Source organism: Ovis aries, chromosome 4, assembly GCF_016772045.2.
Source record: "Ovis aries strain OAR_USU_Benz2616 breed Rambouillet chromosome 4, ARS-UI_Ramb_v3.0, whole genome shotgun sequence".
In the NCBI taxonomy this organism is placed as follows: Eukaryota; Metazoa; Chordata; class Mammalia; order Artiodactyla; family Bovidae; genus Ovis; species Ovis aries.
In genome coordinates, this window is record NC_056057.1 from 23,559,564 (window position 1) to 23,580,127 (window position 20,564).

At 35.5% G+C, this 20,564-nt stretch overlaps 1 protein-coding gene across 15 annotated transcripts in view; it reads right to left on the reverse strand.

Annotated features, from left to right (window-relative positions):
• DGKB (diacylglycerol kinase beta) overlaps positions 1-20,564 on the reverse strand; it is a 1,339,752-nt gene that overhangs the window by 222,720 nt on the left and 1,096,468 nt on the right. For all 15 annotated transcript variants that reach the window (XM_060414944.1, XM_060414942.1, XM_042248425.1 and 12 more), the window contains one exon: positions 8,556-8,646. In XM_060414944.1, coding sequence (XP_060270927.1) covers positions 8,556-8,646 — 91 coding nt within the window. The remainder of the gene's footprint in view (positions 1-8,555; positions 8,647-20,564) is intronic.

The following is a 20,564-nucleotide window of genomic DNA, read 5'->3' on the forward strand; positions in this document are numbered from 1 at the left end:
GATGCCTCATAAAGAATTTAAGAAAGAATATTCATCCAAAGTTTTATTTCTCCCATTCCAAGAGAGTCTTTTGGAGGGGGGAGGCTGGGCTCGGGTTCTCTAAGTACATGTTGAGATATCATCCAGGATGATTTTGATATATGGAGCATAGACAAAGCTGTGAAAATCTGCCTTACTGTCTTTAATAATTGTGCTTTCCAGGTTACTGGTCAATCAGAATCTTGTCTTTCTAATTCTGCTAATTAGCTTTGTGTCCCAGACACACTTCTTGAAATTTGTTAATTCTTGAACTCATTTAGGTTTTATGGAAATATCTAAGTTTTACATCTTAATCATTAAAACAAAACTCAGGATTGGATGATGGAAGTTTTGGCCTTAAAATACCATCCTCCCAAGTCTCACAAAATACCAGAAGACTGAAATACTTTTTGGAGAATGGGGCATTTTATTCTCTCATGAACCTTGCCAGTACAAAGAGTAAATTAAAAATTCACGAACTTCATAAGCTTCAATCCCAGTTGACGACATGAGAGTGTTAGGTACATATCCATGCTCCAGTTTAATATAAATGTTGCTTTTAATATATTACCTTGTAAATTTAAACTATTAATTTAATTTTTAAATTTCTTTATATTTTGTTATGAAGTTAGAAGATAAGAAACTCTTCAAGTTAAAAATTTCACCTTTGTTAAATCTCTTTCACAGTATTTGAGCAAACTCCAAGAGACAGTGAGGGATAGGGAAGCCTGGCGTGCTGCAGTCCATTGGGTTGCAGAGTCAGACATGACTTAGTGACTAAACAACAAAAATATGTGTGTGTGTATGTGTGTGTATTCATTCTCCAATTGATTTGTATCCTTAGATTTAAATATTTTGGCAGCAAGCAATACAATTCTTATTGTTTCTTTAAATTATGAAATAAAATGTTCATATGTGTCTCTGCACTAGAGAAACAATAGAATCTCTTTAAATGAAAGGATTTGGGGGAAGACTAAATCAGGTAACGGATGTGCATTGCTTAGCACCAAGCATGAGGTATACTTAATAATTGATAAATCTTAACTATTATTACTATCAACTATTATTGTTCATTCGGTCATGTCCGACTCTGCAACCCCATGGACTGCAGCACACCTATTACCTCTTGATACTAACATTATTCCAAATATTCACTTTCTTTGGGGAAAAAAAGAGCTTTCTAAATAAAAGATGTGAAATAAAGGGTCACACAGCAAATGGTTTGTTTTGAAGAAGCTGTCATCAAAAATATATACCTATTACTTGAGGTACTCTTGTACTGAAGTGCTTTTATTCTGTTATATATTTTCAAACCATAGTTGGTATAATTTTAGGCCAAACAGGAAGCAAGAGCAAGCAGAATCAAATTTCCAAATTGCTGTTTTTATTATATTTAATTAGGAAGTAACCTTGAGGGTACAAAGGCGTATATTCTGCTAATATGATAGACTGGATTCATTAAAAGGTGAGTAGAGAAGCAGATTTTACATCACCATCCATACACACAAACACACACACAAACCAAGTTTTAGAAGTAAGATAAATGCATACAAATTATAACAGTATTTCAAGATATACAACAATAGAATGAGGAGTGCACAGCGCTGGCTCTGACTTAATAAATGCTACCCTAGTGGTGGCTAGAATAACGCAGTAAATGTAGAGCTGGGAAGCCAGACTTGGAGGACATGTAGAAACACGACCCTAAAGAGTTCTTCCCAAGAAGTAAAGCTTGGTGGAACAAAATCACTGAATCTTACCACTTGTAATGTTAAAATCAATGTTTTCCATACTTATTTTCATCCCATGTCTTTTGCTATATGACATAAACTTTTCCTTGAACTTTTTGCACTTTGTGACAAACATAATACTGTATGATAGAGTGATGTGTTTTCTTTTTGGAAATTAAGACTTTATTTTTTAGAGCAGTTTGAGGCTCATGGCAAAATTGAGGGAAAGGCATCGATATTTCCTGTATACTTCCTGTTCCTACAAGTGCATAGCCTCTCCCACTATCATCAACCCCTATCCGAGTGGTACATTTGTTACAACTGATGAACCTACCCCAACACTTCATAATCACCCAAAGTTTATGGTTTCCATTTGGGTTCACTCTTGGTATACATTCTATGGCTTTGAAAAAATGTATAATGACATGTAGTTATCATCATTATATCATATAGAGTATTTTTATTGCCCTAAAAACTTCTGTGCTTTGCCTGTTCCTCCCCGCCTCCTCCTTAATTGGCAATTACTGATCTTTTACTATCTACAATGTTTTATCTTTTTGAGAATATCATATGCACTGTACAGCATATAGCTTTTTCACCATAACTTCTTTCACTTAGGAAGATGCATTGAAGTTTCCTTCATGTCTTTTCAGTTTGGTAGCTTTTCAGCACTGAATAATATTCTATTGTCTGGATATACCACAACTTATTTTTCCATTCATCTGCTAAAGGACCTCTTGTTTGCCTCCAAGTTGTGTCAATTCTTAAATAATTTTTTATTAACATCCATGGGCATGTGTTTGTGTGTACATATGTTTTCAACTCCTCTGGGTAAGTGCGAAAGAGTAGGATTGCTGGATCATGTGGTAAGGGCATGTTTAGCTCTGTAAGAAACTTCCCAATTCTCTTCCAAAGTCGCTGTACCACTTTGCATTCCCACTGGAGATGATTTGGACCCCCTATTGCTCCATATCCTCACCAGCTTTTTGTTTTAGCAATATCCTGATAGGTGTGTAGCAGTATCATTGTTGTTTTAATTTGCATTCTCCTTATGAAATATGACGTGGAGTGTCATTTCACCTGCTCATTTGTCATCTGTGTATCTCCTTGGGTGAGGTATCAGTTAAAGTCTTTGACCCAGTTTTCAATAGTGTTGTTTATTTTCTTACTGTTGAATTGTAGGGGTTCTCTGTACATTTTTAATATACAAAGTTCTTTATCAAATATGTCTTTTGCAAATATTAGTCTGTGATTTGTTTTCTCATTCTCCTGACACTGTCTTTTAAACACCAGAAGTTTAAATTTCAGTGAAGTCTGGCTTATCAATTCTTTTTTCCTTGTTTTTTACCTTTGGTGTTGTATCTAAAAGGCATCATTATATTCAAGGCCATTTAGATTTCATCCTATGTTATCTTCTAGAAGCTTGAGAGTTTTGCATTTTACATTTAGCTCTGTGATCCATTTTCAGTGATTTTTATTAAAGATGAAGGCCTGTGAAGGTGTTTGTTTTTTTTTTTTGCCAGTGATTTCCAGTCATGTCAGCACTATTTGTTTAAAAACTTTCTCTTCACCATTGTATTGGCTTTCCTCATTTGTCACAGAACAGGGGATTATATTTATGGGAATATATTTCTGGGTTCTACAGTGTTTTCTTGTTTTGTCTGTTCTTTCACCAATATCACACTGTTTTGATTACTTTGTCAGTTTCAGTTCAGTCGCTCAGTCATGTCCGACTCTTTGCGACCCCATGAATTGCAGCACGCCAGGCCTCCCTGTTCATCACCATCTCCTGGAGTTCACTCAGACTCATCTCCATCGAGTCCGTGATGCCATCCAGCCATCTCATCCTCTGTTGTCCCTTTCTCCTACTGCCCCCAATCCCTCCCAGCATTAGAGTCTTTTCCAATGAGTCAACTCTTCTCATGAGGTGGCCAAAGTACTGGAGCTTCTGCTTTAGCATCATTCCTTCTAAAGAAATCCCAGGGTTGATCTTCAGAATGCACTGGTTGGATCTCCTTGCAGTCCAAGGGACTCTCAAGAGTCTTCTCCAACACCACAGTTCAAAAGCATCAATTCTTCAGTACTCAGCCTTCTTCACAGTCCAACTCTCACATCCATACACGACCACAGGAAAAACCATAGCCTTGACTAGACGGACCTTAGTCGGCAAAGTAATGTCTCTGCTTTTGAATATGCTATCTAGGTTGGTCATAACTTCTTCCAAGGAGTAAGCGTCTTTTAATTTCATGGCTGCAGTCACCATCTGCAGTGATTTTGGAGCCCAAAAAAATAAAGTCTGACACTGTTTCCGCTATTTCCCACGGAGTGATGGGACCGGATGCCATGATCTTCGTTTTCTGAATGTTGAGCTTTAAGCCAACTTTTTCGCTCTCCTCTTTCACTTTCATCAAGAGGCTTTTAGTTCCTCTTCACTTTCTGCCATAAGGGTGGTGTCATCTGCATATCTGAGGTTATTGATATTTCTCCCGGCAATCTTGATTCCAGCTTGTGTTTCTTCCAGTCCAGCGTTTCTCATGATGTACTGTGCATATAAGTTAAATAAGCAGGGTGACAATATACAGCCTTGACGTACACCTTTTCTTATTTGGAACCAGTCTGTTGTTCCATGTCTAATTCTAACTGTTGCTTCCTGACCTGCATACAGATTTCTCAAGAGGCAAGTCAGGTGGTCTGGTATTCCGATCTCTTTTAGAATTTTCCTTTGGCATAGTCAATAAAGCAGAAATAGATGTTTTTCTGGAACTCTCTTGCTTTTTCCATGATCCAATGAAGGTTGGCAATTTGATCTCTGGTTCCTCTGCCTTTTCTAAAACCAGCTTGAAGTTCACAGTTCACGTATTGCTGAAGCCTGGCTTGGAGAATTTTGAGCATTACATTACTAGCATGTGAAAAGAGTGCAATTGTGTGGTAGTTTGAGCATTCTTTGGCATTGCCTTTCTTTGGGATTGGAATGAAAACTGACCTTTTCCAGTCCTGTGGCCACTGCTGAGTTTTCCAAATTTGTTGGCATATTGAGTGCAGCACTTTCACAGCATCATTTTTCAGGATTTGAGATAGCTCCACTGGAATTCCATCACCTCCACTAGCTTTATTCTTAGTGATGCTTTCTAAGGCCCACTTGACTTCACATTCCAGGATGTCTGGCTCTAGGTGAGTGATCACATCATCATGATTATCTGGGTCATGAAGATCTTTTTTGTACAGTTCTTCCTTGTATTCTTGCCACCTCTTCTTAATATCTTCTACTTCTGTTAGGTCCAGACCATTTCTGCCCTTCATTGAGCCCATCTTTGCATGAAATGTTCCCTTGGTATCTCTAATTTTCTTGAAGAGATCTCTAGTCTTTCCCATTCTGTTGTTTTCCTCTATTTCTTTGCATTGATCACTGAAGAAGGCTTTCTTATCTCTTCTTGCTATTCTTTGGAACTCTGCATTCAGATGCTTATATCTTTCCTTTCCTCCTTGGCTTTTTGCCTCTCTCCTTTTCACAGCTATTTGTAAGCCGTCCCCAGACAGCCATTTTGCTTTTTTGCATTTCTTTCCATGGGGATGGTCTTGATCCCTGTCTCCTGTACAATGTCACGAACCTCATTCCATAGTTCATCAGGCACTCTATCTATCAGATCTAGGCCCTTAAATCTATTTCTTACTTCCACTGTATAATCACAAGCGATTTGATTTAGGTCATACCTGAATGGTATAGCGGTTTTCCCTACTTTCTTCAATTTAAGTCTGAATTTCATAATAAGGAGTTCATGATCTGAGCCACAGTCAGCTGCTGGTCTTGTTTTTGTTGACTGTATAGAGCTTCTCCATCTTTGGCTGCAGAGAATATAATCAATCTGATTTTGGTGTTGACCGTCTGGTGATATCCATGTGTAGAGTCGTCTCTTGTGTTGTTGGAAGAGGGTGTTTGCTTTGACCAGTGCGTTTTCTTGGCAAAACTCTATTAGTGTTTGCCCTGTTTCATTCCACATTCCAAGGCCAAATTTTCCTGTTACTCCAGGTGTTTCTTGACTTCCTACTTTTGCATTCCAGTCCCCTATAATGAAAAGGACATCTTTTTTGGGTGTTAGTTCTAAAAGGTCTTGTGGGTCTTCATAAAACCATTCATCTTCAGCTTCTTCAGCATTACTGGTTGGGGCATAGACTTGGATAACTGTGATATTGAATGGTTTGCCTTGGAGACAAACAGAGATCATTCTGTCATTTTTTAGATTGCATCCAAGTACTGCATTTTGGACTCTCTTTTTGACCATGATGGCTACTCCATTTCTTCTGAGGGATTCCTGCCCGCAGTAGTAGATATAATGGTCATCTGAGCTGCGCAGGTGCAGGAAGGCCTAGAGGAGCTATCCCACGTTGAAGGTCAGGAACGGTGGCGGTAAGGAGATACCCTCGTCCAAGGTAAGGAGCAGGCTGTGCTTTGCTGGAGCAGCCATGAAGAGATACCTCACGCCCAAGGTAAGAGAAACCCAAGTAAGATGGTAGGTGTTGCAAGAGGGCATCAGAGGGCAGACACACTGAAATCATACTCACAGAAAACTAGTCAATCTAATCACACTAGGACCATAGCCTTGTCTAATTCAGTGAAACCAAGCCATGCCTGTGGGGCAACCCAAGTCAGGGGGGTCATGGTGGAGAGGTCTGACAGAACGTGGTCCACTGGAGAAGGGAATGGCAAGCCACTTCAGTATTCTTGCCTTGAGAACCCCATGAACAGCACGAAAAGGCAAAATGATAGGATACCAAAAGAGGAACTCCCCAGATCATTAGGTGCCCAATATGCTACTGGAGATCAGTGGAGAAGTAACTCCAGAAAGAATGAAGGGATGGAGCCAAAGCAAAAACAATACCCAGTTGTGGATGTGACTGGTGATAGAAGCAAGATCCGATGCTGTAAAGAGCAATATTGCACAGGAACCTGGAATGTCAGGTCCATGAATCAAGGCAAATTGGAAGTGGTCAAACAAGAGATGGCAAGGGTGAACGTCGACATTCTAGGAATCAGTGAACTAAAATGGACTGGAATGGGTGAATTTAAGTCAGATGATTACTTTGTAGTAGGTCTTAAAGACAGATAGTGTCAGTGCTCCAAATTTGTTCTCCTTCAATATTGTTTTGGCTATTTGGGTCTTTTGACTCTCTGGATGAATTTTAGAATCAGTTTGCTGATATTCACAGAATAATTTGCTCGAATTTGGGGATTGCATTAAATCTTTAGCTCAAGTTGAGAAGAACAAACATCACTACCACCGTGAGTTTACCTAACCATGAGCATGAAGTATCTCTCTCAGATCATTTTTTTTCAATTTATGTTCAGTTTATGTTCAATCTGTGTTCATTGGTAGGTGAAGGTACAGAGAAGTACAAGAGGTTTCACAGTATTTACCCTATATTCAACCAAAGCTACACTTCAATTTTTTCTTTTTCATTTTTGCCTTTTGCTACAGATTTTCTTTAAGCAACAGTTTTTGAGGGCAAAAATATTTAAAATCTACTATATAATAAGTTTTTAAATAATGAGTTTTAATTAACGAGGTTTTTATAAATATATATATGCACATATAGCTATATAAGTGTGTGTGTATATATATATATATATATGTATAACATATACACACATATATCATCACAAATAGCAATCACAGAAAGTCCATATTGAGCCCAAATCCTTCACCTTTTGTGAAAATAATCCTTTTCAGGATTATGAGCTGTTTCAGTCATGAAGCACCTTTCCCGTATCATGACAATCAATTTTATCTGTAATACTTTATTTATCAATCATGATGAGGAAAAAGTCCAAAGAGATATAGTCTGAATTAGTACCACTTTTGCTGTTATTAACAGTAAATTAGAAGGCTGGGATAATGAAGAACCTAGCCAGATGATCATATTTCTCTGTGGTCCCTAACTACTTTTGTCTACCAAACTTATTACCTGAAAAGTTGCCACTAAAGATTTAGGTCTCAGCTGACAAGTTGTTTCTTTTTAAAATGAAAAGTGTTAAAGCCAGTATTTCTCAATTCACATAAGCTAGTCATTAGGCATCCTTGTTTCATGATCCTGTTCATTTATCTTTACTACTTATCAAAATTTAACTTTTCCTTTTTCTTTAACCCCTAAAAATCTCTAAATAAAACTAAGCCATTTTTTATTATAACTTGTCTCCAAAATTTTTAGGCCTACAATGTATCTAATTTTGATAGACATATTTGCTCCAAACCTTTTTAAAGTCTATCTTTTCTTGCTATCTTTGCTCTCTTTCTTGACTTTTTCACTTTCTACAAATGTAATGGGGAAATGGCAACCTCAGCAACCAAGAAAACCTAGCTAATGAATGGGCATAGGAAATGGAAAAGTATATTTTTTAACCTTTATTCATGAAAGTAAGTACAATTTTAGTGAACTGTATTTTTAAAGGTTATATGATATTGAGACCTAAAAATAATATGTTTTTTTCATGTATTCTGCAACTTTTTTTCTTTCCCTTCAAGTACTTTCTTTTATCTTACAGCTTTCTGTCCATACTACATCCAGTGATATCTACAGTTGTTTCCACCTCTCAGTTCTTTTATGCTGTATTAAACAATGCATACTCACACTTAACTTTTCATTAGTATTTCAGATAGCGCTAGATTTTCAATGAGTGACAGAAATGAAATTTTAGAATACTGGGTAAAGCTATGAGGATTGCTAAAATTCTAACTTCTTCCATGGGCTATCACAACAAATTAATAAACTCAAGCCATTTCATAGAATTATAAAGAGAATTCATTTTCTTACTTCTATTTCTACAGATTCATGTAGCTTCTTGCAGGTGGCTGAGAAAGTTTCAGATGTGCCAAACTCAAAATACCAAAATTTGTTCTTCATTCTGAAAAAGGAAAGGAAGAAGCAGCTTAGGCAATTATTAATAACAGAAGGGGTTTTTAAAAATGGGGTAGACCTGTCTTGTATTATGAGTGATAGAAAAGGTGTGAGGACATGTACCATCTGTTATGTAAAAAATGCTCACATAATTTTCAAAGTTTAAGTGCTATTGTCAAATTATGTGATTGTCCTGGAGGGGATTATAGGGATGTGTTGATCTGACAGATTCAAGTATATCTTTGCCTTTTCTATAACAGTGGTTGCTCAGATTTTAAAATATGGTTTTAGTGCTTATGATTTGTAGCTAGTTCTTAGACAACTTGATTTGAGACCAGCCACTCTGTAATCATAAGAAGAAAGAGGAAAAAAAAAAAGTCTAGACTTTTCATGAGATCTTTTTTTTTTCCTTTTTCAGGAAACTGAACTTAAATATGCTCAATTTTTCTAGATGGCCATGCATTGACTAGAAATTACCATGATTGGAAAGTATATTAAAAATAAAAAAATATTTATCTACAGGATAAAATTTAGCATTTTTTTATAACTATCAATTATCATTTAAAGATACTGTTCTCTGTTACATGAATGACAGTGGGAAATTATGATACAGCCTGATAGAACTAAATAAGTAATAACAATATTTTATCAGCATGCGGCTGCTGCTGCTGCTAAGTCGCTTCAGTCGTGTCCCACTCTGTGCGACCCCATAGACGGCAGCCCACCAGGCTCCCCCGTCCCTGGGATTCTCCAGGCAAGAACACTGGAGTGGGTTGCCATTTCCTTCTCTAATGCATGATAGTGAAAAGTGAAAGTGAAGTCACTGAGTCGTGTCCAACTCTCAGCGACCCCATGGACTGCAGCCCACCAGGCTCCTCCATCCATGGGAGTTTCCAGGCAAGAGTACTGGAGTGGAGTTATCAGCATGACAAAGTTGCAAATAAAATATAGTTTTAAATTATTACAGTGTTTAACCTGGAATTAAGATATTCAAAATTTATTTTTTTCCCAGAAATCAGTGACCATATCTTTGTTTCTTTGTACAAGTAATTAAATTAATGGTCATTTAAAGTAATTGTACAAAGGATGACTAGATTTTTATATAATCTAGTACGGGATCTAAAAATTAATTTTCACAAAAAGCTGCAGTTTTTAATTATACATAGTCTAACATACTGTCATGCCCTCAGAAGAAAATACAGGTAAAATGAGATATATGTTTTCACACATGAAAGCAAAACTAAAGAAAATTTTGATGATATTCAAATGTCACTAAACAGCAAATTATTTTTTTCTTTATAAACACTGACATGTGCTTTTCACATTAGAACGTAAAACATTTTGACAATTAAAAAAGACACTTTGCAAGGACCTTACTATTTAATGCAAATACTATTGCCTGTTATATAAAAACAGGAGTGCTTATTGTTATGCTGTCTTGTACAGAGTTCTCTGATATGAAATTATGAATTATAAAAATAATCTTATCTACCTAGACACATCCAATAATATTTAGTTTCATACAAGGTTTATTTGCTTATAAAACTTTCACTTGCCCTTCTTGCATTAATCACCATATTAAGGCCAATAATCTGAAAACCAAGGTAAGTTTCAGAGGATTCTAGCACTATGAATTATCATTCTTTTTCTCAAGACTGTCTTCCTTGGATATGGCCTGATTTGATATGTCTGAGTAGACAGAAATAGATGATAACTAGTTAGAGAAAACAATGACAAACATTTAACAATAAGATCTATGGGTCTAGGCCCACATATACGTTTATGTTAAATTAATGAAAACAGTCTACTTTATAGATTAAATGTAGTTTCACAATTTTACACATTGGTTGAAGTTAAGGAAAATTAAAAATATTTTCCTATTAATGCATCATTATCATAAAAAGATATCATTCAATAAATTGATAGGAAGACATTGTTCAGTATCCAATAGTCTCTAGACAATCTTTGAAAAATATTTAGTATATGTTTTATGCTGCTGCTATTTGGAATTGTCTTTCTACATTCAACAAGTTTTCTAATAATACTTTTCTGTTGACCTTTTATCCAGACCTTCCTGGATTCATTTATTCATCACTCATGCAATCAACTTTCAGTGAGAACATTAACTTTCATATTCTATGTTTATCTTAAAGATACAACTATGAACATGATTATCTTTGTCTCTAAGGAGCTCAGAATGTTAAAGTTTATGGGCATATAAAATAATTAAAAAGCTAATTCTCTAAATTAAATATGACTGAAATATTGTGAAAAAACAGTTTGGTGAATCTCCTGCTTTTACCTCCAGGGTCCAGAAAGCTTTAGACAAGAAGGTGACATCATAATGGATAAGCGGAAGACAAACAGGATGAAAGTCAGACAAGTTCTGGGGCAGGTTTTTAAGAGTTCAGTGTGACCTGGGGGGTTAGGGATGGGAGGAGGAAGGGAGGCTCAAGAAGAAGGGGATATATATACACTTATGACTGATTCCCGGTGTTGTATGGCAGAAACCCAACATAACACTGTAAAGCAATTATGCTCCAAGTTAAAAAAAAAAAAAAAAGCATGCAGAATGACTTAAAGAGATTGCTGAGCATGGGCTAACTAGGGGTATGCCAAGTTAAGGGGTTTAGACTTGATATTACAGATTTACAGGATGCTATAGAAGTCTGTTAGCACTGGAGGGATGTGGCCAGTCTTGTTATATGGATAAAATAACATAAATGAATAACTGAGTGGCAATGGCGAAACTGTTAGTGCTATGGACAGAAATGTCGTAACTGGAATAGCGCAAGTGAAAAATAACTGAAGGGCTAAACCAAGGGGCAAGGAAAATGGAAGAAGAGGCTTAATTTAAGAGACATAAATTAGGGTGCATCAATACGAATTGGTAGTATTAGATAACACTGATTTCTGCCATACCTGCATTATCTCTGGAGGTATATGTGGTGATATCAAAGGGAAAGAAAGGGGGACTAAGAGTTTATGAGTTTACATTTTGACAGGTTTGGTGAAATTTTCAAACTTCACTGTATTGAAGTTTGAAAATTATATATATGACTTCAAATTGCATGTAAATGATTACTCCCAATTTTTTTCCCCCAAAGTTCTTCATAGCTTATCCAGGATGATGAGGAGATTCTATAAGCTAACAAAGATATACTTACTTTAGCAAACACATCACAAGAAACAGAAATTCTGAGAATTTACATTCAGTCTTTTTTCACCATATTAGTTAGCATTACTGCTCATGTGCAAAAGCTGCTTTAAATTCTCCATTATTACAACCATTTTATGTTTCACTTAGATAAATATATGGAGGCAATAAAAAGCACATAGGATCAGATTCCACATGACAAATTAAAAGCTGTTAAATTTTATTTTTTTCAACCAAACTGGTTTTTAGGTTGTAGAAATGCAAAAAGCACATTTAAGCATGTATGCTATTTATTTTTATGGCTCACATTAGAAAATGATCCAAATAATTCAAACTCAAATTTGTCAGAGGAAACATATAGCTTTGGATTTGAAGAACAAGGTAACAGGACATTTAACCCACTATGAAATGTTCACACCACCGTCAAATTTATGGTATTCTTAGACAAGTTTCGTGATTATAGGTATGATGACATAAGTCCTCCAAAAAAAAATTAAAAACAGTTATTCATCCTATTATAATTTTAAGCTATTAATATAGTAAATCCTATTTCAATGAATTTAATTGTAAGTCTACAGCCTTCAGTTTAATATTTAAAGTACTTGGCTACCAGATGTTCAGGTAAAAATGAAATTAGCATTGATTTGCCAGGCATTCTTTTTTCTTACTACCAGTAACTTTGCTTCTTTTACACATTCTCAGGAAAATGTGAACTATCAGAGATATTGCTCAGAAAAACAATTATTCTTGTCACAGTGAAATTTAGGTAATATTTAGTTCGACAAGTTTTGTTCAAATAGGCATTTTAATTTCTAGCAATATATTTAACCTTAGAACTTGTCTTCCTGGTTTACAACTTTTTTTGAACTTTTGTCTGCTAAGTAATGATAATGTCACAAACATAAAACAAAACAAGCAAAACATGAACTGCCAGTGCAATTCCCAGAAAAGAATACCGAGGAAGCTAATTAGATATGAAGTTCACTTTAACAGAGATACAACATAAAAAGGGTGAAATTGCCTCATTTACCTTACTGTAGCAAACTTGAAAGTCATAAACACAGAAAAAGCTTTAATTCAGTCAAATTACTCTTAAATATCATTTTTTTCTCTCACAGGTGTGCACCTTTTTTTTTTTTTCATGTATTTAGTGGTGATGTAGGAGATACTGGAAGACCATTTCTATACGTGTAAAACTGAAGTCTACTAATAGACAACTGAATGCATTATCAGACATCCTTAGCTAAGGGATTATATCTATACTATCTGAATAACATGCTCATCAGATAAAATAAAATTCTGACCTTTGCTTTTCAAATGAAAGCAAAAACATGAAGCCCTCAGGAGCTTAGTCAAAATGGATTTTAAATGAATATTTTTCTACTCATTAAGCATGTTTCAAAAACCTCATTTATATTAGCTTGCCTTCATTTTTGCCCTGTTATCCTGTTATATAAGCATTCCGAAGTCATTTCAAAACTTGTTTTAAAATTATTTTCTATGGAGAACAATGCTTCTAACATTTCATTCACTTTATTTTAATAATAAAAATTCAGTCTCACAATTTGATGGAATACTCTAGAAACAGGAATTTTGAATTTGGCTAACAATGTTGGTGATGAGAGATGTTGTACTGTTGACTTATAGCAATAGGGTAAGTGTTGAAAGTGGTACATTTATGTTGTAAAACTCAGTTCAGTTTTGTTTTTCATTGCCAAGAAATGTTACACCAAAAACAAGTAACAGAGTTACTAATTTATTCCTAAACCAGGTGAGGTGTTACTCTTAATATGATTATATCTTATAAAAAGAACTACATTTTATTGAAACCCTCAAATCTATGCTTTTTTTTTAAATAGGAAGTTATATTCTCTCACAGCAAAAGAATAATGATGATAATACTAGTTCGTAAGGAAGAAACACGACTGTAATGACTACAGTGGAGTCACTTTATATTCATATGGAAGACAGCAAACATTCCTCATATTTGCAAACAACAGGTAAAGATACATTTTTTTAAATGACATATAAAAATGCTTGCATCTAATGTGCATCCTTAAGGCACACTTGTTAAGCCCTCAGGAGACAATGAAACATGCTACAGAAACTGCAGACAGAATCATAAAACATTCTATCTTAGTATCTAAAAAAAAAAAAGAGATGGGTAGTCTAAAAATGCAATTTTTAACGTGAATTACTTGTATAAGATCAAAGTTGCTCGTATGTAAAATGAAAGCTGCTCTCAAAATTGAATATTTTAGTATGTTTTAATTCTCTTGAAGAAAGAAAAAGAATATGTGCTTATATAAGACTATTTTTATATAAGAGGACTTTCTTCCTTAACAGAAAACAATTATTTCTTTCCTAAATGTTCTTTCTCCTGCTTTTTGATTCCATGGTAGCTCAGTTGGTAAAGAATCCACCTGCAATGCTAGAGACCCCAGTTCAATTCCTGGGTGAGGAACAGCTACCCACTCCAGTGTTCTGGCCTGGAGAATTCTATGGACAGAGGAGCCTGGCAGGCTACAGTCCATGAGGACGCAGAGTCAGACACGACTGAGCAGCCCACACTAGAAAGAATTAGGAGTGTTAGAATGGAAAAGTATAAAAGCAGTACTAATGTCATATTACAGAAACTAAAATTCTAAAATCTAAAATCTAAAAATCTAAAATATATATATATATATAGTAAGACCTCAAAGAACAAGGATGAATTAATAATTAAATGAAATGTGCTTAAATGGGTGTTCAAGATGTTTAGAACTTAGTATCTTTCAATAGCAACTAGATCTCTATATCTCTATTATTAAAATAAGTATTTCATAATCATAAAATATTCTTAAAGAAAATTGTTAGGGAGATTAAATGAAATCTGTGATAGTAATATCTGTATGGTCATTCAGCATGGCACTGTCACAGGTGAACCCAAAGAGGTTTAAAGTCACTTACCCAACCTAATATGGGAAGCAGCAAAATCTAACCCAGAAATTCTACCTTTTTTCCCATACTGCCTCTTATCAAATATAATAATGAATGCAGCATCACATGAACCCTTTTTCTAAAGCCATTAGGGAAATGTTAGAGGTCAGATGGGTGATCATCACTAAATGACTCTTTGGTTCATATTTCTATTTTGAAAGTATTTTTAACTCCCTTTCTTGAAATAAGTCAATTAAAGATGACAATGTAATCTCTAGAACAGACCAATGGGACCTGAGAGATGTTCCATTCTAAAAAAGAGACATGTAGAATGTGAAAGCAAGGCTCATTCTTTCTCAGATGGTAAAAAATCTGCCCGCAGTGTGCGAGACCTGGGTTTGTTTGATCCCTGAGTCAGGAAGATCCCTTGGAGAAGGGCATGGCAACTCACTCCATTATTCTTGCCTGGAGAATCCCACGGACAGAGGAGCCTGGTGGGCTACAGTCCATGGCGTTGCAGTCCATTACTGGGTCTCCACTCATGTGAGATTTGTAAATAAACTCATTAAATAATATTCTGTTCTTCATATATTCTTCATATATCCTGTTACGTGTAGCCAAAAGCATACTGACAGTACTGTCCATTATAGTTCAAAAGAGAATTTTCACAATATTGTTACCAGTGAGATATTTGGAAAACCCAAAAGATATATATATTTGTTATACAATACAATTTTTCTAGATGTGAAATTTTGTGGTAGCTGAATTAAGGGAGTTAAGGTAGTGAATTTCTGTTTAGCATAATTCCCTGTGCTTATCCTGTGACTAGATATGCAAATATCACTGAAAAGTTATGACCTTAAATTTTAAGGAATGATTTCTATGTTTATGGACTTGAAATAACCTCAGCAAAAAAGTCACAAACCACCCGTTTTTGAAGTGTTCCTAATTTGCAACTAATACTGTTATCATAGTTATAGACTAGAAACCAGCTGGTAAGTTCACACTTCCCACTTTCCTCTGTCCCATATCAAAAACTTAGAAATCAAGTCAATGATATTTGAATTAATAAAATACACCATGATATCTGAGATTATGTACAAAAATATTTAAGGGAGAGTATCTCTCACTAATATAAATAGGAACACCTTTACACAGCCTAGCTGAAGTTGACAGTGAAACTGTAATGAAGGTTTATACGCCTCAATATAAAATAAAGGTCTACTTCTTTCCAGTGGATTGTTGAATTTGTAAACAGAAAATGTCCCTAATATAAAAATTCCTTTCAGTATGTATAAAAGCAAAACAAGGTGTTTGTGCGTGGTCAGGCTCTTCAGTCATGTCCAACTCTTTGTGACCCAGGCTCCTCTGTCCATGGAGAGGAAAGCCCTACAAATGCAGCAATTAGGAACTTTCCATGCCTAACTCTGAACATCAGGGGAAAGGAGAGAAACTTCTGCTCTCTACAGGGGAAAATTCATTTATCCATATTCTGAACACCTACTCTAGACGTGAAACTGTGACAGACGATGGGATTAGATCTGCACACAGGACAGAAGTCTCTGCTCACATTACACTGAACTTCTAGTTAGGAAAAAAAAAGTATATGAAATGATTTAATATCAAATGTGATGAGTTCTAAACAGGAGGTTCATAGGATGCAATAAGAGTAAACACGGTAAAAAGGAAATGCAAATTTCTTTAAGGAAGGAAATTGGCTGGGTTTTTCAGAGTCTAAGACCCATCCCTTTCCTTTGCTCTAATACCATAGTTAATAAGCAATCTGGAACTATTCTAAAATTCCATGTATTTTGATATCATGAATATGATGTCTTGAATTATGGAACTGTTCATTCTACTCTGGAGAGGAATCACCACTATTTCCCCCCTATTTTAAGTGGCTCAGAGGTTAAATCATCTACCTGGAATGGAGAAGACCTGGGTTCGATCCCTGAGTCAGGAAGATCCCCCTGGAGAAGGAAATGGCAACCCACTCCAGTACTCTTGCTTGGAGAATCCCATGGAGGGAAGAGCCTGGTAGACTACAGTCCATTGGGTCGCAAACAGTAGGACACGACTGAGCGACTTCACTTCACTTCTTCATACATTTTATTATATGGTAACTTCAGCAAGTGATTAACAGCCCGATCACTACTGGGTGTCATGATACAATGATGTTTTTCCATTTTCTAAAAATGAGGATGAAACTGGGCTAGGATTACACAGTCAACATACTGCTCCCTGGGAAGCTGTCTATAAGACAGCTTTAAAGACTGCTAAGCCCCACAAGACAACTAGCTTGATAACAAATCGAGTATGTTGATCTAGATAGTAAAACAATTTCTTGCTATATTCTCTCTCTTTCTACTATTTGCCAGTTGACTTTCTTGGTTGTATTTGTCTCCGTCTCTGTCTCTCTCTTTTCTCTGTTTAATTTGCTTTTACGGAATGTACTAAGCCAATCAAGCATTTAAGCACTAAATACAAGAATATAAGGCCTTCCAAGGTGGCACTAGTTGTAAAGAGCCTGCCTGCCAATGCAGGAGACACAAGAGATGTGGGTCCAAACGCAGGGTCAGGAAGATCCCTGGAAAAGGAAATGGCAACACACTCCAGCACTCCTGCCTGGAGAATCCCAAGGACAGAGGATCCTGGTAGGCTGCAGTCCATGGGGTCACAAAGAGTCAAACAAGACAGCAACTGAGGCAGTTTCCCTAGTTTCAGGGAATTTAACTAAATGTAATAGTTTCAGTAGACTTACAGTAAAAACAGCTCCAGTTTTCTGACCCGACTCATGGACAAGTCTTTAAAGCTAGAATATGAATTAATTTATAACTTTGTGCATTTGACAATTATGAGAAGGAGTCAACATTATTAAATTAATTAACTGTTTAATCGCATTTGCTCTGCATGTTAAAATATTAATGACATCTGAAATCACTAAACTTGTTTCAAACATAGGGAATTCAACATGTGAAAAAGATTACATGAATATTTTTGCAAAATACATCTACTTTTCATTATTGAAAGGCCAATTAATTCTTTTCTATTACTATCCTCTGTGTCATAGAATAGCTTGCAATCAATAATGGTGAATCATTAAAACATATTTCACCTTGCTATATTTTTAATGTTTCTCTCAAATAATTTTTAGATGCTGTATTTTGTAAAACTTACAAAAAATAAAGAAAAAAAGTTACACCTATCTAGCTCCTTCACTAGAGAAGGCAATGGCACCCTACTCCAGTACTCTTGCCTGGAATATCCCATGGATGGAGGAGCCTGGTAGGCTGCAGTCCATGGGGTCGCTAAGAGTCGGACACAACTGAGTGACTTCACTTTCACTTTTCACTTTCATGCATTGGAGAAGGAAATGGCAACCCACTCCAGTGTTCTTGCCTGGAGAATCCCAGGGACGGGGGAGCCTGGTGGGCTGCCGTCTATGGGGTCGCACAGGGTCGGACACGACTGAAGCAACTTAGCAGCAGCAGCAGCAGCAGCAGCAGCTCCTTCACACGTTATTTCCCTTGCCTGTATTGTGTTGAGGACTAACACAGCTTCACAACTTAAAAAAAAATTACTTCTGATACAACTTGTTTCTACTCTCTGAATATTAGTTAATGTTTTACTTTTGTTTTTCCTCACACATCAGCAGTCCTTTTCTAATTCTGTAGCAAGAACCACAGCTGTGCATTTTGAAAATACTATTCACCTTAAAACTTCTCTCACACTGGAATTAAAAATGAGACAATCCTCCTTTTCCCAATGCTATAGAGGGATGGTTTTACCAACACATTAATTATTTGTATAAAAATGATAAGGATAGGAATCAGACTACTTGAGTTATATTGAAAATACTGATATTTTCCATCAAATTGAAGAATTATGTAGTCTAACACATGAATAAGTAAATCTATTACGATTTAGATTGCGTTTTTTGTCACTGATTTATATCCTGAGGGACCCAGATAACTCCCTGAAATATCATGATCTGTTTTTGTTTCCAGTCAAGATACTAAAATTTATATAAAATATTCAGGTTGACTTGTATATGAACTAATTGACAGATGTAGGCATTATTATTTGGGGATTAATCATTGTGCTGGTACATTCAAGTACACATTAGACAATTCTAAGAAAGATTTCCATGTCTGTTCTCTCTAGCATTATCTATTTTTTATTTAAAAATTATGCCAAGCCCATATTCTATGTTCTACTGTTTGAAATTATGCTCAAATAAGCAGATAATAAGTGGAGATGAATTATAGTTGAAGATGTTTTATAAGATAAAACTTTTTCCAATCTGTATTACCATCAACAAATCAATAAAGTAACATTTTTTGCTATAGTAATATACTTAGCAACATGTTGCATCACTTCCCAAAATTTAAATAAAAAGTCATCTGTATTTTTCAGCTGAGGAAGAACAAAATGATACCTTTGTTCACAAAAATTTTGCTGAATCCAGATACAGTACTGAAGTCATTTCATACTGAATATTATTGGATATTTATAGTCACTCATTTAGGTTAGTGACTCAGTGATGTTTCCTATTATGAGCAGACTATAGAGATTGCAGAGGATATCTGGTTATTTTTATCAATCAATATGAAAATAAAATCTATTGGAGGCTCTTTTTAGTAAGTGGTCAAATGTAACATAATTATAATATTATTCATATGTATATAATATGTTTTATTATTGCTAAATCTTGACAGAATTCATTATTATGGATTCATGGATGTATTCATGGAAAACATATCTTACATAAAAACTCAAATAAACTTTTTGGACAATTCAATACATGGATGAGCAGAAACACTACTTGTCCCTCAGTCTTTTCCCTAAAAATTTAGAACCTAATCATTTGAGACAGATGACAAGAAAAAGTGACTTCCTTAAGAATGTAAAAATGAAGACCAAAGAAAGGGATGTCTATTAATTTTTCTCATTCATTCATTTATTCAACAAATATTTAATAAATACCTCTTATGTGCCAGAAATTGTTCTAATTGCTGGAAGTTCATTAGTGATTAAGTTCCTGCTCTTATACAGCTCACAGCCTTTATTTATCGAAATGTGAGATTAGATCACCTATTATCTCTTAGAATTGATGAACCACTCTCTCCATTTCTTCTCATTCTTAGAGAACAGTGTATATAAAATAAAAACCCAAAGCAAATATAACAAATCGTAAAACATATATATCAGCCAATTCCTGGACTAGCTTCAAAATTAAATTATACTTGCATTTATAATTAATTAAAATATTACCGAATACAACAGTAGACTGTTTAACAGACACAAATTCTTCCCAATCCTGCATAAATGCCATTATGCACCAGGACTATGCTACATTTCCTTTCCAGAGGAAAATCTTTTTCTTCACCCCCCTTGCATCTGGACTAGCCCTAGTGATTGACCAACAGGATAAAACAGAAATGATGCTGTGCAAGTTCAAGAGCTTAGGCCTCAACAGCTTTTTAAAGGCCACCCTCCCTCTCATGGAGCACTGTCTTAAGAACCTCTTGCCTAGGGTGGAAAATGATGGGATGAGAAAGATCTAATATCCTAGTTGAGCCCAAGCCCAGCAAATCCACCAGCTTATTGCAGCTGAAGAGTTGCCTTGCTAACCCCAAAAGTATGAAAAATAATAAACTGCTGTTATTTTCAGGCACCAAGTTTTGGTATGGTGAGCTGTGTAAAAATGCATAAAAGACACAGACTTATTACACATAAGTGTAATACACATGATACATTATTATACATTATGTTTTATAATGTGCTAAACAAGGTGGCTGCCCTCTATGGGGTTGCACAGAGTTGGACACGACTGCAGAGACTTAGCA